Genomic DNA, 17582 nt, shown 5'->3' with positions numbered 1-17582 from the left:
TAGTAGTTTATGCTGAAATAAACTATGTGGAGTTAATCTTAGTAGCCAGGATCTTAAAGAGGATGAATGAAAACATGTTCTTCAATGATATGAAAAATGTATTTCTTGTTTGGAAAATGTAGCTAAATGTGTTCTGGTTTTGTCACTTTTTTGCCTGACACAGGTTGGTCAGATTACCTGTTTTGTAGAATCGTGCCCGCCAGCTGACTGCAAAGCGCCTGTGAAGGTTAAAGGAGACTGCTGTCCAGTCTGCTTAAAACAAAGTATTAATAAAAAGAAGCCATAAGTCTGCTTTTTAAGAATTTAGGGTGCATACTCCTCAAATCATATCAATGCCTGCTGATGGCAAAAACAGGTAACTACAGTCTTAACAACAGCAATAAATCAAGATTTACAACATTCTAATGGTGCTGTAACAGTGTAACATAATGTATCATTTTATTTTCTACCCATGAAGGTAATCACAATGCAAAAATTAACGAAAGGGAAATTAGCAAACAGGTCGAAGTTAATTGTGTGTTAAACTTCTCAGGTTAGACAAATTCAAACTGGTGCTACTTTAAAAGAACACTGTCAGGTAGTTTTAGGTACCCAAAATGATGGGCTTAAGACTTACTCTAAAATGAACACTTTGTTTCCTGTCTTTAATTAGCAACATTAAAAGTTTACTATCCCTTTCCAGTACCAGTCTGACTTGATATTTAGCTCTTTGTTATTACTTAGTAAATGCAGGGAAAAGGAAAACACAAGGTCACTGTGCCCAAAGCAATGCCGTAGAGGGCCAGTTTCTGCAAACCCACCTATGTGTGGAAGTTCTTGCGTGACAGTGAATCACACTATCATTTCTGTATCTGGGGTAGCAAGGAAATAAAGAAAACTACATGACAGCTTTCAACATCCTTTCATTAATTCAAGGAGCAAAATTAATCAAAATTTTCAAACCAAAAAAGCTAGAATTAGTAAGGAAATATAAATACATGTAATTGGAAGATACAAAAAGCAATTGAATGTATATTACAGATGTAATTGACAGTGTTCCTCATTCTAAGAAGACATAAATGACAGAGTAGCATTTGATCTTAAAATGAACATAATCCTTTTTGTCAAAACATATGTAATTGCTTGGCAACTCTTTTTTTTTTTGTTTCATATATTTTAAATCATTGTAACATGACCATTCAGTCCAGTTTTAAAGCATGCTTCTCTTGATCCCACATCAGCTCATGTATTTGTGTGGCCCTGTTTTGAAAATGTGAAAAGACGTCACATGCCATTTTGTATACAAAGATTCCTACTGATTCGTTGTGCATCTTGTCAATAGACATATGTTCCTGAATATATTGTGGCACTGTTTGTTGAAAAAAAAAGAATAATCAAAATCAAGCGTCATGATTAATTGTGGATTGACTACTTTTTCTGACAAGGTATTTGATTTTTTAGGTTTTTTTTCCAGTTTCATCTGATGCATATATATTTTTACCTCAATATTTTTATCATTCATGTTAAAAATGGTCTGCCAATGGACTTTATTTCCCATTTAATAAATGTTTAACATTATAGAGTATATGTCTACACTAGCATTTCAAAGTTATGTACTTTTTAGAATAAAAAATGCATATTTTTGACCAGGAATTATATATTATATTCAGTGAAGGACAACTATCATACCTCATTTTACAGCTTTTTGTGTGTTTATTCAGAATTGATTCTCTCCCTGAATACTTAATATGTTAGAATTTATCGCTCTGAACTTAAGTCCTAAGTCAGGACTAACTAGAACCAGAGCTCTTTTTTAGTCATATAGTTCACTGTCTTCTGAGTTTGTTGTTCAAATTTAGGGAACAGTGATTTGGGTATCAAAGTAATCTGCCCAAAATTAAACATTCTCATCTTAAACATTTCAGATTATGTAAACAGTCCAAATACTTAATTATTGCATGGTAGATCAAATATCTGTCTAATAACTAACCTAGCACAGCAATATGAGTTCCACTATAATATTTTGGCACATAATTTCTCTGATTACTAACATTAATAATTTCTAATTTGATAAACAAATACCGTGGCACACATTCAAACTTTGGTATATCTTTAAAGCTTACTACAGAAACTTGTTTCATACTATGGTAGGAGCAATATGTACATGTGAGTGGTGTGTTAAAGATGTGTGGTAGAGGTACACGTGGAACTACAATTTATATTTTTAAGAATATTTTAATTGATTTTATATACAATGTTTTGACTTATGTGATTTTCTGTGTTAATACTTTTAGAAATTGTGTGTGGCGAGCAAGTTTGAGTATCATAAGGTTCCTAGAGGTTATTATTCCTGTATTTCTTTGATACTCTGATATTTTGTTGACTTTTGTTGAGAGTCCAAACCACATGGCTCGTCCTGTAATTCCAACTCAGATGGAACTCCCATTGACCTATAGCAGGAATTCCTCAAAGAGGAAGGATTGCGGAGCTAAACCAAATGTAATTTAACTGTCTAAACAGTTAAATAAGTCAGTAATACATCCACCTGGTTACTACTTGCATTCTTTTATTCCAATTTTATATTAAATGAACTTTCTCAAGATTTCTGCTTATAGGAGAAGAGAGTTTCCATTTATACATGATAAAATAGTACCTTATATCTGATTGTTCCTTGTCTCCAGCCTCCAGAGTAAAGTGGGAGGTTTTCTTCATTGTGCACTGTTTATTCATATGGTATGTAAAATGGGCTTAGGAGTCTGGATATGCTTAAACAAGTGTAATATTGAGTTATTTTCTGCCATCCGTCTGATTATAAACCATTCAGGAAAAACAGGTCTTTATCCACAGTTTAAAATGTAAGTCATGGGTTGTACTAATGCAGTTCTATTGCAGTGTCTGCAGAATCAGCATCAATTTTAATATTTCTGAAACAGTGGCCAACGGCTAGCTGACCATTTCCTCAGTATCCACTGTGAGAATATTGCTGTAATATGTTGCAATTTTACATATTTATTTTCTTTTTTAGTGTTACCTAAAACAAAGTCTTTGTTGTTTTTATTTTAATCAGTAAATTTACCAAAGAACTGTTTGCACTGTATAATGAATGCTTTTCAGTTAAAATAAAATGGGCCACATTTCCAAATAAATTCCAAGTGATTTCTTCTCGATACTTGTATTGTTTAGATTATTTGCGGAAGATTCCAGTGTGTAGGCTTTTATCAAAGATCCATATTACTTATCTTCTGCAGGATTGTCATGATCAGGACTCCATTTCTGAGAACTAAACAATGAGCTAATGAATCATGTAGATTCAGTAGGTTCTTTAATAATATGACACATAGAATTAAAAAGTATCTATTCACTGTTCTCTTCTAGATGATGGGAAAAAAAATACATGTAGACTCAGAAAGGATATTTAAAAATACACTTATTTCTTTAGCAGAAATGTGTATTTGAAAACTCTTAGTTTTGAACTTTTTTCCATTGTTTATGGGAATGTCATAATACATACAGCCTGTTCTTACAGAGTTTCTTCACTTCCTCATGTCTTCATATAGATCCATTAATGACTTGCCTTTCAAAGCAATTGATTCTACATTCATTCTTTATTCACATAATTTTAGAAATGAATATCCAGGTTCATGCAATCACAGCTCAAAATGAGTCTCCTGTGCAAAACAGATCCTCTTATTTACCTCATCTTGTTTCTCCATCACAGGATATGAATTACTGCTGAACACATGATTAGTTACTCTCATCTTTTGGCGAGGTGTTAGGATCTCTAGGGCACTGCGTGGTTTCCTTTGTTAAATCCACCTGAGATTCATCTGTTTCTTTACAACTTCATACAGTAAAGCATTTTGTGATACAATATCATTGCAATTAATATAATTCTAAGTTGCCTGACAGTGAAATGGGAGAAGTTAAAGATGGCCTTCAACACACAGAGTTTAGAATCATTTTCAGGTTGCAGTTGACTGTGCTTCACTGTAGTTTGACTTTGACTGTTGTAGAAGGCAAACCTAGAAAAGCAGAACTGCAATAGATTCATTTATGTATTTTCCAGCAGACTGCTGAGATATCCTGTTGCCCTTCCAAGATGTTGATGAGTAGTATTCAGTTGGTCTCTTATGAAAATTTTACTCAGTAACTTTGTTTTGTAAAATGTTTTGCTGCCACAGTGTATGTCATTATATGATCTAAAATATTTTTCCTTTTATTTTCTTTTTAATCCCCTGCTAGTTTCATGCTTTTTTCCTATAGTATTTACCAAATCAGTAATCTTTGCAGTGAGATTTTTAGACATGTTGTGACTGTTCCATGGCTTTGGTTTGGAAACTAGAATAAGATATCAAAAGGTGGTATATTTGACTAATTTTCTCAAAACTTCTGCATTATTCTGTTGTTGTATTGTTAAAATAGATTAAATGTTTTGCATATATAGGATAATACAATTATAAAACTACCAGTAGAAAGAAAAACTGTTTACTGTCCTCTCATGCTCTCTCATCTACCATGTGCGGTTTACTGAAGTGTATTTCAGAATTCACTACACTAATTTTTGTTACGTATGAGAAAAAATGAGATCTGATATGTGACAAAAAACTTGTCAGATAGAATATATCAACAAAAAATACCAATGTGACCATATGCGCATCTCATTCATGCTGAAAGTTTGTCAGACTCTCAGTGGAAGGAAACAATGTTATCCTTGTTCAAACTAATGGGAACCAATAAATTACTAAACATGTAATAAATTACTAGATACTACTACTGTCCTAACCAGCTTTGCATTATGATGTACCTAAGCAGGAGATTGTGCTGACTCATGAAAAGGCAGCGTTGTCTCCTAATACCATATTTTAAAACAGACATCCTAGCAATATCAGACTTATTTTGCAATTATCCTGGCTGCTCAGTTTCATGCAATAGTTCCTTTTCTTTCCTTTTTTTTTTTTCACACTTAGCCTGCTGTAAATCCGGCAAGCAAACCTCTGCACCTCCAACATACTTTTCCTTTTGTTTTCTGCCCAACATCTGTGCTGTCCACGGGCAGTGTTATGAATGGTCCTTTCACTGTGCTTTATCATTCAAGCCTGGTAACAGACAGAGCAGAGTACAGATCAGATATGTCTAAGTTACAAGAAGATCTGGCCACCTGTATTTAGCTGAAAAGCTGTGAATTGAATATCTCTGTTTAGATTCAGAAATGGAACTGAACAGCAATTCCTGTGATAAAGGAATAAACCTAATTGTTGCATTCAGTAAAGATGTTTGTGTCTATTTGATGCCTCCCTCAGTGATACAACTTTACATTCCCACAAGTCACAACCTTTAAAAATGTTGCTGTGTTGCCAAAATAAATCCCATTACCTACTTACATCTTTATGAGTGTTATCTCTTGCTAACCTGGCTCACAGCCATTCCAAGGATCAGTGCAGTGAAGTGCTTCATGTCTCTTTTCATAGAGATTAGCATGAAAAAGGTACTCAGAGGGAAAAAAGTAGTCAGGAAATATCCTGAGAAAGGAAAAGAAGCTATTGCTTTGTTTTGGTGGGGAGAAAAAAATATTTCATCAAGTACTCTGAATTTTTTCAGGCAGAATGCAACAGTTCATCAGGAATATAGGAACTGATTAAAAATACCAAAGCACCACATACACTAGACTGCAACAGAGAGTCCCCAGGCACTGGGAATCAATTTCACCATGTATTGGACCAGCTACTAGAGTGGTAGTAAGACAGGCTTTTAGTCCCCTACCTCCACTCTGAGGCATTGCCCATCTTTCAATGAAGATCACGTTTTCTTTTTTCCTCCTCCATGCTTTCACAGCGAGGGGACTCAAGACTACAAGCCAAAAAGTTTATTGGGGCAAATCATCAGCCTGACCCCTCAGAACAGCAGGTCCTAGCTGGTGAACAAGGACTTAGAGACCTGAATTAGATGCTTCGGAGGAGGGTTCAGACAGAAATGTTTGCTAAGGGCCGTTCTGGGGTTCCTGTCCTTTTCCCGTGCTTAGGTGCCAGATTCAGCACTGACTGTTACGAGTTTCCGTAATACAGGTTTCACAGTTCTAAGGAGCTCTGCAAGGAGACACCAAACTGAGGGCTCCCTCTTTCCTAAGTCACCCTTGCTGTAGAAAGCCATCTTCTTGCTACACATGGGAGGCAAGCCTGACAGCTTTCATATGCAGATTCAATTCACAATTCTGGTTACTGATGAGATACTCAAGCTGTTTTAATCAAGGATTTTCTCTCCCTCTGGGTGAAATTGAGTTATTTTGCAACATACACTTTTAAATAAAACCTCAAATGCTTTCACAGAAAAGGAAGACGTCTTTTTTTTTAATTAAGATTTGTAGAAAGGGCCTTCTTGAACTCAGTGCAGCAGACTCGAGACATTGTAGGAGTGGAATAAATGTTTTCTTTCAGCTCAACTGGGTTGGCGTGGTTGCATACAGCCTTATTTGTTGCCAAGCTATTCTCTTATATTGAGAGTATTTAAATATTGCCATAGGATTATTTGGATTTTCTTTTCTATGAACAATCAATTCAGACAATAACAAACAATAGCTGCCTGGAGGTCAGAAAATGACAGCTTGCTTCTGGTGCAGGTAAATGTTAATGTGGATTTTAAAACCTTCATCTTATGTTCTTTCTTTTTTTTTCGGCGGTGGAATGCTGTTGTTACCCCACATCTCACCTCACAAGCAGCAAATATTTTCCATTTGAACTTCAGATGCATTCAGGAAACTTGCCTTACATTTTTAAAAGCAAGGATTTTGCACATTGGGAATGATAAAAAGGGGCATAGCTCCTACCTATTGCTTTGGATTAATAGACTTTTAAAGCCCGGAGAAGTCACTGCAGTCGTGTCTAGCATCTGCACAGCATGTTAAATTCAATTCATCCATTGATGTGTTTCTTACATTAATGTGTTTCTTACATTAAGACACTGTCTTGTGTTTGAGTAATATCTTAAAAATACATGCAGTCTTGACTGAAAATATTAAAATGTTACTTCTGCATCACCATAATGTCAATTGTGATAGTGGATTACTTACTCTCACAAAGAATTTCAGCCTACGATAGTTTATGTGTGTATGTGCAGGTATTCAGCTACTGCACTGCTCATCCTGACCCTTAGTTTCACTTCTACTTGCAAACAAGATCACACTCCTTATTTCTTATTTTAAAAATTTCAAGGTTTTATGGGTGCACATTCAGAGTTGAAGATGACTCTTATTCACTAAATCACACCAAGAATTCATATTGAGCCAGATCCTAAAGCTGCTTTTAGCTATTTTACAGCTCCCAATTTTGTAAGTAGGAGTCACATTCTTTACTCCTCCATGCATTATCTTGTATTTAGCTGCATTATACTAATGGGCTAAACTCAGTCTGGAAAGCAATCCAGATTTATCTGTAATTATTTCAATTTTCATTAGTGGAAGTAATTAACGTTTCAAATTATTTAATCTGGTATAGACGTTTTGATGCAGCTACAGGTGAATCCTTCTCTGACATTCCTTGTAGCAAAAATCAGCCAAGTGTGACTGATCACACTTGAGAGAGCAAGAAAGTAAAGGAAAAATAAGGAAAGGCTGAGCTGCTGCTTCCTTTCTGTGGTGAGTTGTTCACAAAAGGAAAAAGGCTAGTGGCAGTCGCAGTTGGTTTTTCCCATCTGCTGCTGTTTGTTTCACTCTTGATACACTATTTAAAATTATGACAGCTTTGAGAGAAAGGCTTTGATGGATAGGAAAGTTAGGATTTACACTGTAGTAACATACTGTGTAGGTTTTGTCTTCCTAGTGATAATCTCATCTCTCCTTTCCCTTTCAGGCCACAAGCTTGTCTGTGTTGCAGCCTGTAGTTCTGTCTTTAATTTAAATTAAATTAAAACAAGAATATCCCACACTTATGAAAGAGCAGAAAAAATATGGTAGGGGAAAATGTTTATATTAGAAGTTTAGAGTTTGGGCTACATTAAGTTATAGCTGTGGTCAGGAATTTTGCATATTTTAGTGTTGGATTTGCACCACTGGAAAATAAAATGGTTTGTTGGCCTACTGAACAGCCATGGTTTGCAGATGTGAGAGCTTCCCAGTGCCAGTGAGCTCCACCACAGCTCTGGAAAATTGTTCAGACACGGATGGAGCCCTGAGTTCATTCAAGCTTTGGTGTCTCTGTTGAGACTAACACTGCAAATATCTACCAGTGTTGGCGGGTTTTGTGATAAGGACTTGTTTGCAAGAATGTAGACGGGAGTAACTGTCTGTTCTGTGCAGAATTACTGATAATGGTTATGTTTCTCCATTAGAAACACTGCAAGCCATCTTACCTGTCTTCTAGAAGCATTCAGATTAGCAGTAGTATATGACTATGGCCACTTTAAAACCCAGAATATTTATTATTTGGAATATTAGAATATTTATACACAGAAAAGTTGCTTACATGGTATTTTTTATTATTAATTGCTACTTCAAAGGGTCAAAGTAAAAGGGATATTTTAGAATAAAAAAAAAATACAAATACCACAACAATCACACAATTATTTTGTAAAACAAACATAAAGTGATTGACTACTTATTACTAGAAAACAAACTAACTAGCATGTTCATCCCAGTCTTTACAGAAAATGGTATGGTTTCACTTTCACAGATTCTTGCAAAGCAAACAAGATAGTAGTATTAAGTCTGGTCTGAAGAAAGCTGACGACAATGACTGTGCCAGTTAATTTCAGCTGGTTTAAAATCATGTTCTTTAATTTTCCTGTGGGATTATGGAAAATTTAAGCACTTATGGTTTAAGATTTTAATAAAGTATGATCTTGCAAAAGTGCTGTAGAAACTGCTTCCCTAAATGGACCATTATTTTTCTCTTTTACCTTCCTACCTTCATCCAGCCAGGTGGCTTTTTTTTTCATTCTGAAATCCCATAAAAATCTGTTAATAGGAGACAAAAGACAGGGCTGGAATCTTGTCTCCGCTAAGCCAGTGTGGCAATGTCATTGACACTGTGTGGTCAGTCCTGGGAAGGACCCTCGTTGGGCCGGGATTTCACCCCAAATAATCTAATAATATTCCTGTAATTCTGGATTTTGTGTGTTAAGAGGGAGAAGGATTTTGGTGTATAAGATACAAGATTAGGAGATCAGTTTCAATAATGTCAGTCTACTACAGATCAGTACAACAGCACTGAACAACATATTTTTATTAGGAAGAAATCCTGTCCTATGTAACATCCCAGACCCATATCCTGAATTTTTCTTGTTTACACATGTGCCCAGTACAACAGAACTGAATAAATGGAAAAGTTACAGTTGCAGTTCCTGAAAACAGAAGTATCCCAAGAGACATTTATAACCAATTTACTTACAAATCTAATTAGACTGCTAGGGATAGCTTGTGACTTCAGTTTAAGGGCAGGATTTTACTAAAGGAATTCCTTTTACGGGAGACCATCAGGTTTGTCATCTTATAATAAAAGCCTTGGTGACATTATCCTAGAAAATATTTTTACATTTTTTTCTAAGACATTTTTATTACACAAGGTCCATCCCAGTGAGTGCGCAGATACAAATGAAATTGAAATCTGTGTAAAAACTAACTTATGGAGTTTTGGCCAGATTTCAGGAAATCATTCACTCTTTAGAGAATATCCATAACCCTCCCAGCAGATATACTGAATACTTCTAGGCAGCTTACCAGACTGTCAGGATGATGACTGCTATCTCGGATCTCAGTTAGCATATTTTGGTCTTCAGTGAAGATTCACAAAGCTTGTTACATCAGTCTCGGCACAGCACACCAAGGAAGCATGCACGGGATCATGACTTACATGAATATATTTTTCTCCCAGGCCCTGAATAAAATCTTTGGCAATCAGACAGAAAAACCATACTTCCCTTTTGTCTTGTAAACTTGAGAGCCAATTAGTTAAAATATCTCTACGGAATACATGAATTTCCAGCTGTAGGCAAGAAGGAAACTTTCACTGACTATGGTATTCCTTTATTACATGTATTTTCTTTTAATTATGAAATATTTTATATTATTATGAGTTAGTCTTCTGTGACTGTAGTGATTACATGTACTTATTTCTACAATGCATATGATATTTCTTATTCCTATCTAGTGACATCTATAGTCTGCATGCCTCTCTCTTACATGACACTGGTGACTCTGTACCTAAAAAAAGGATCCAAAACCCTGTCCAAAGTATTCTGTCAATGGGGGTGGATCTAAGAAAAAAACAATGTTTGTGATATCACGGGGACTGATTTTGTAAGGGAAGTTAAAAGAGCTTCTGCCAAATGACCATCATGAAGTGACCAAATAAGACACTTCACAGTTATTTTGCAGGAAATATTTGGAAAAATGGAAGGAAGGGGTTGTTTGAGGCGGTTTAAATAGAATGCAGTTTTGGAGGAGAAAAAGGGTTACTGAGCATTGAGCAAGTCTATTCAGTTCCTCAAAGGGAGGAATAATCCCTGAAGTAAACTGAAGAGATTCATTCGTTCAGTCCATGGTAAAATTTCCACAAAATTAAGTGCAGGGTGCACAAAAATAAATAAATAATAAATGTCTTATTTGCAAGAATTGTAGCATATCTAAACACATATACCTGCTTTTATTTTTATGCTGATTTACTCATCAGTATCTAGAAAGTTCCATTCTTTGTGAAAGGAATAACATGGTCTAAGGACTATCTGCAGTATTTGAAATGGGGTTTTTTTAGGTGATAAATTGCTATTACTATGTTACTAAATTGTATACTCCTTTGCTAATGCTATTAACATGACAGTATTATCCTGATTAGGATTCTTGTTCCCAGTGTCTGATATTAACTTAGGCATTTTTTACATATTGATCCATATTTTAGTTGCTTTTCAGTAACTGGCTTTTCTATTCTGTATTACAATTCTGTTTCACTGACCTGAAGGCAGCAGACCTGTCTACTGAGAAGTGGAAATGTGCTGTTTGGGAGTACTCTACAGTCTGTATACAATATCTTGTATTTTATGTGTTTTATATAAATGATGTAACTAAAATAAAACTTTTTTTTTTAAATAAATGTCAGAGGTAGAATTAATTTTAAAACTAGAGTAAGAAAGAGAGAAAATGGTTTTCAACTCTTCCAGTCAAGCTGTGAGTTAGACCAAGCAGTTAAATGGAATTTAGGAGGAGTTTTTGCTGTTAAACACATCAAAATGGGTTGTGTTTTGAATGAGTAATTAAAACGGGTTTGGCTGCAACATGTCTGTAGAGATTGTTTATCAGTCTGGACTGCTGGATGCTTAGAAAGGACATGTGGCTAACGGAGCTGCTGGCTCTCCTGCCTCCAGAGTTGCTAGATTCTACATTGATACCATTTGTCATCTTGATCCTAAAAAAACATTCTGGACCAAGCCAGAAAGAGGGAAAAAATAGCTCTTAACCAATGTCTGGCTAAATCTTGATCAGTTAATTGAAAGCAGGATGGCTTTGAAGATAAGAAACAGGATGATTTTATTCTTGGATTAGCTTTCAGCATGCTTGGGCAATTCATTTAATCCCTCAATGTTTAAGTATCCCATCTATAAAAAAGACATAATAATGCAGGCCTCGGTAAAGTCTTTTAAAATTACTGAAGCTCAGTGGTCTTTTGTGTCTCAGAGAAAGCTTACGGTTTTTCCTTCTGTGGTATTTTCCTTTCCTGTTTGTTTTCCATTTTTACTATCTTTGCCTTTATTTTGAATAGGAATTTGGTTGACCAAATGAAGACAAACCTACCATTTACACCACCTCTCTGAACTTTTAACCAGAAGGGGTAGCTGAGTCTTAGATGATTTGATTATCATAGAAGTTTTCCAGTTCTGAGTGGCTGATAATGCCATTGTGATGTCTGTCATTTCCCACCAGCTGCTCTCCATGGGAAATTAAGGGTTAGAAGTGGCATCCTCTTGTCCTTTCTCCCTTCCTTTCATATACGTAGAATCAGGCATGTGGAGAATTAGTAACAGTGAGACCATATTTACGCATATCTAATCCCTGTCAGATAGCCTATACCCTTAAAAATAAATCCTCAAATCACTTGAGCCTCAGATTATCCACCCAAAATTAAACTGAAGAAAAATTGACAGTTAATATAGTTTGAAAATAATCCTAGAACATCCCAGAATTTCGCTGGATCCCAGTGAACTTAAAATCATCATTGTCAGACAAGGCACACACAAGCATGTTGGCACTGCTAGCAGATAGAATTAAGTTGTCATCAGTTTAACTTTCTGAGATGTTGGATGAGTCTTCAAGCCCATCTTTCACCAGAATTTGTATTTTTTCAGACAACCTTAGGCCTGAATTCATCTGGAAAACATTGAATTCACAGCCTCTTGTCATTCTGTCCTTCTTTAAGTTTTCCCAGGCAGACATTCGATCAGATGAGACATGCTTCCACTTTCTCAACACGCTAGAGCTCATGCAGCCATGCAATGTCCAGTCTTCCTCAGTGGGGAGTTTATTTCTTCCAAGTTCTGCATCACAAGCATCTTGATAAAGTTGTAGAGATGCCCCCTTTCATAAATGCACCTGATGAAGAGCAGGATGAGAGATGGGATAACATTCATTCCGCTGCTGAATTCAAGTTCTTCTGACTGAGGATACCTGTATCTTCATAGGCATGAATTACATTTTCATTCCCGTTTCCCAAAAGAGGTTAACAGCTTTACTTCCATTTAAGAGGTTCAATTAGAGATTTCCCTATAAAAAGTTAAGCTGAAGTAAAACTAAGCAGGGCATTTCCTGGATACGCTCTTACTCTTTGTCAGTCTTCAAATTTGTTATCTCGTTTGCCTGGGTGATTTTACTATGATATTCATATGATAATCACCAGTGATCTTGTTACACTGTGGCAAATTTTCTGAATGGCCGTTAACTGCTTGATGTTAGAGTCATAGAATCGTTTTGGTTGGAAAGGACCTTAAAGATCATGGAGTCCAACCATTAACCTAACACTGCCAAGTCCACCACTAAACCATGTCCCTAAGCACCACATCTACACTTCTTTTAAATACTCCAGGGATGGTGACTCCACCACTTCCCTGGGCAGCCTGTTCCAATGTTCGATAACCCTTTTGGTGAAGGAATTTTTCCTGATACCCAATCTAAACCTCCCCTGGCACAACTTGAGGCTGTTTCCTCTCGTCCTATCGCTTGTTACCTGGGAGAAGAGACTAACACTCTCCTCGATACAACCTCCTTTCAGGTACTTGTAGACAGCGATAAGGTCTTCTCCTAGCCTCCTTTTCTCCAGACTAAACAACCCCAGTTCCCTCAGCTGCTCCTCATAAGACTTGTTCTCCGCACCCTTCACCAGCTTCGTTGCCCTTCTTTGGACTTGCTCCAGCACCTCAATGTCTGTCTTGTAGTGAGGGGCCCAAAACTGAACACAGAATTCAAGGTGCTGCCTCACTAGTGCCAAGTACAGAGAGATGATTACTTCCCTAGTGCTGCTGGCCACACTATTTCTGATACAAGCCAGGATGCTGTTGGCCTTCTTGGCCACCCAGGCGCACTGCTGGCTCGTATTCAGCTGGCCATCAATCAACATCCCCAGGTCCTTTTCTACCAGGCAGCTTTCCAGCCACTGTTCCCCAAGCCTTTAGTGGTGCATGGGGTTGTTGTGACCCAAGTGCAGGACCCGACACTTAGCCTTGTTGAACCTCATACAGTTGGCCTTGGCCCATCGATCCAGCCTGTCCAGATCCCTCTGCAGAGCCTTCCTATCCTCCAGGAGGTCAACACTCCCACCGAACTTGGTGTCATCTGCGAATTACTGAGGGCCACTCAATCCCCTGGTCCAGATTGATAAAGATATTGAACAGAACTGGTCCCAATACTGAGGCCTGGGGAACACCACTTGTGACCGACTGCCAACTGGATTGAACTCCATTCACCACAACTCTTTGGGCCCAGCCATCCAGCCAGTTTTTTTACCCAGCAAAGCATACACCCATCCAAGCCATGAGCAGTCAGTTTTTCCAGGAGGATGCTGTGGGAGACTGTGTTAAAGGCTTTACTAAGTCCAGGTAGACAACACCCAGAGCCTTTCCCTCATCCTGTAAGTGGGTCACCTTGTCATAGAAGGAGATCAGGTTAGTCAAGCAGGACCTGCCTTTCATAAACCCATGCTGACTAGGCCTGATTGCCTGGTTGTCCTGTACATGCCCTGTGGAGCACTCAAGATGATCTGCTCCATAACAATGCTGGCTCATGGTCAGCTTGGCATCCACTAGGACCTCCTGGTCCTCTTCTGCAAATCTGCTTTCCAGCTGGGTGGCCCCAAGCATGTACTGTTGCGTGGGATTGTTCCTCTCCAGGTGCATGACTTTGCATTTCTCCTTGTTGAACTTCATGAGATTCCTATTGGCCCATTACTCCAGCCTGTCAAGGTCCTTCTGGATGGCAGCATGACCCTCTGGTGTATCAGCCACTCCTCTCATTTTTGTGTCAGCTGGAAACTTCCTGAGGGTACAGTCTGCCCCATTATCCAAATCATTAATGTCGTTACACAGGATCCATCTATGGTCCATCTATGTTCACTTATGCCTGAAGTGGTTGGGCACAGAGTACTCTGACTTTTTGGCCTGTGGGTAAATACAAGGTCCAAATTGCAAGTGTGAAGGTTCTAAGGATCTACAGAAGCCAGTACACCAGATGGCTAACCATTTGAAAACAGTCAAAATTAACTGTCTTAAAATGGAACAACTCCCTTAAATAAATATTTATCTTTAAGGTACTCAGGTCCTGCAAAAAAAGTCTGAAATCCAAGTGTTGGACATTAAACTTAATATAATGCATAATGAGAGTTAAGAAACTGAAAAGGGATGTATGAAAAATAATATGCTGAACAGTGAGTAACCTATACTAACCCAAAGGGACACCCTGTGAATAAGGTTGTGTATTAAATATCACCCCTGTCCGGACTTTCTGTTCCATTTTCCATAGAGTCCAAAACACCATTCCTTGTTCCAAGCATCAGCACTGAGCATACACTTTAGCCATTCCTTTAAAACAATCACTTTTGTGAATTCGCATTTTCCTTCATATATAAGTGAGAAAAGGCATGCTACTGCTAATTTTCAGCTACTTTCTAACACTTAATTTAAAACTCTACCGAGACTTTATTTTTGTAGTGCTTTTACAGTAATTTAATGACTTGTAAAGTGGTAGAGGAGTACTTGAGAGGCTGAGAACTAGGTGTTGTCTAATATTAAATGTTCATGGAATGAAGGCAGAGAAAATTCACAGTGGTAGTAGCACTGTCACTGTAGTGACTTGAGAACAACTTTATCCCAAGGCCAGGCTGCTCTAAATGCAAGAACAGCTGATCATAAGCCAGGGCAGTGATGCTGACATGCAGCTGACTCCAAGGGATCAGGATGATGAAGGTCTGTATGACAGTAAATAAAACAATGCCAGGCTCCATACCTGCAAACTTGTTTTGTTAGAAAGAACCTGACACTTTCAGCTCATTCCAACTAGCACTTTCCAAAAAGTTAGCACAATCAGGCCAATTTTAAAGGATGGCAATTTTTAGACATCTGAAAGCCAAATGGACTAGATGATGCCTGGGATAAGTGTCAATTACATGAGCTGCTTGAAGGCTACAATTCTTTGTAATGCCTACTTTAGCTGACAGTCCCTATTTGGATCTAACCCTGCTTCTTCTGATGCACTTCTCTGATGCGTCCTTCAGCTTGACTTCTCTACTGCACTGGCACCTTGGTTGCATGTTCTTTTTCCCCTCCCTGCATCCTTAACTCCTCATCTTATTCCTTCTATTCCCATTAGCTTTTTATCCAAGTCCGTTCATCTCACTCCCACTTTGGCTCCAAGTTGGGCTTAGTTGGAAGAATCAAGCATGCCAACAAGGCCCAGCAGAGCAATTTTGAGTCTAACATAAGCAGACATTTCCTGTAAACCTGATACCTGGATTATTTCCATGATACAAGGAAGACAAATGGCTCACTAAATAATAGACTTCATAAATACATTATCATTTCAATGAAATCTGTCATAGCATTTCTGAAAAGGCAATAAGAAGTGAACTGTAGTGCAATTCTCTGCTGAGCTTCACAGCCAGACCTAGTTCTAGGTCCATGTAAGATTTAAAACAAACTGGGACATGATATCATCACCAGATGTTGGATATATAACTTGATGTATTTCTTGTGGTTAGTGGGCTGAAGAGCTGATCGAACCATTATTCCCCTTTGTGTAAGAGAAGCAATACATCTGTTAGAAATTACACTAGGACCTTTGGGATTTTCAAATGCAACAATGCAGTTTTGCAGATGTAGCTAATTATACATTGCTAGATAGTAAAAATTTAGATTTTTAGGGGTGAGGGGAGAGGAATTTATTCTGTATTTTGTATTCTTAGTATTATAACTAAATGTCTTTATATTTCAGCTCACATTGCAGAGGGCAGGCTTGAAAAAGAAACATTTTATTCTTTTTTTTTTTTTTAAGAAGTGCCAAGTACTTCTCTCACATTGATCCCTTTACACAGCACTTGCTATCTAAATGTCACAATGTTTCAAAGATGAGATGAACTGACTGTGGTAAAGAGTTGGTCTTATGCAATGGCCAGCACAAAAGAACAATGCAAGGATTTTGTTAGTGATGCATAAAAATTTGTTACAGAATCATATTTTAATCATTGCCATTCAATCTCTAAAATGCAGAGACAAAAGAAAACTTCAGCTAAACTTGGTATTCTTTTAATGATAGATGCAGATTGTCTTCTTTGAAATTTCGTAGTTCCAAAGAAATGCAAAAAACAATTTCAGTGAAAGATATAGGGCTGAAACCTACTTCTGTGGAAATCCCAGTGTATATGCCTTGGAGCTGAGCTGTAGCATGTAAAGGAGAGGTATGATAGAGAGTTGTAAAGCCTGCAAACACAACTGATCAGAGTTGTCTCTTTTAGAACATTATCTACTCAAATGTATCATTTTTAGGCCAGCAGCTTAGGATGTTTGATGGGGCAACTAGTTTTTACATTTGCTGCTGAAATGTGTATATCTTGGACAAAATCTCTTGTCTCTGACAAGTGTTTTTTGCTGTATATACTCTTTCCTCCCTATTCCCAGCAGTAGTTAAGAAACACCTTACCTCATTTACCTAACAGTGATGATGTTTCAGGTCAATTTGCAAAATAAACTCAGGCAATACCTTGTATATCTTAATGTGGGAAGGCTCTGGTAAGCCTGTGAAGACTCTTCAAAAGAGTTTTAAAAAGTAAAAAGTTTCTCCTTGACCACCTGAGAAATCCTAAAGTCAGCTAGACAAAAATAGTTGTATTTTCAATTTTCATCAACAAAAGAGAAGGCAAAAATCAGTCATTTGCTCAAATAGCTCTTCTCACTTGATTGCTAATCTGATATTCAGAGGATATAATGCAGTAACTTGATTGTTCATAGCTTATCAATGTAAAAGGCAAAGGTAAGTCAACCAGCAGGCTCATCCCTTGCAGTCCCCAATTCCATAGGTTGGGATAGTTTGCTTGGATAACAAATGTTATGGCTGTGCATGTCCAGCCTCAGTCCTCCAGTGTCCA

The 17582-nt window shown here is 37.4% G+C and overlaps 1 protein-coding gene across 1 annotated transcript in view; it reads left to right on the top strand.

The window, feature by feature from the left end:
- The window catches only part of PXDN (peroxidasin), a 99079-nt gene extending 95976 nt beyond the window's left edge, over window positions 1-3103 (top strand). The window contains exon 23 of the mRNA XM_068406431.1: window positions 164-3103. Within this exon, the coding sequence (XP_068262532.1) occupies window positions 164-286 (123 nt within the window). The 3' untranslated portion in view covers window positions 287-3103. The remainder of the gene's footprint in view (window positions 1-163) is intronic.
- Window positions 3104-17582: the final 14479 nt, after the last annotated feature.

Source organism: Nyctibius grandis, chromosome 1, assembly GCF_013368605.1.
Source record: "Nyctibius grandis isolate bNycGra1 chromosome 1, bNycGra1.pri, whole genome shotgun sequence".
Classification (NCBI taxonomy): Eukaryota; Metazoa; Chordata; class Aves; order Nyctibiiformes; family Nyctibiidae; genus Nyctibius; species Nyctibius grandis.
Note: the sequence above shows the minus strand (reverse complement) of the source record. Positions and strands in the feature narration are given on the sequence as shown.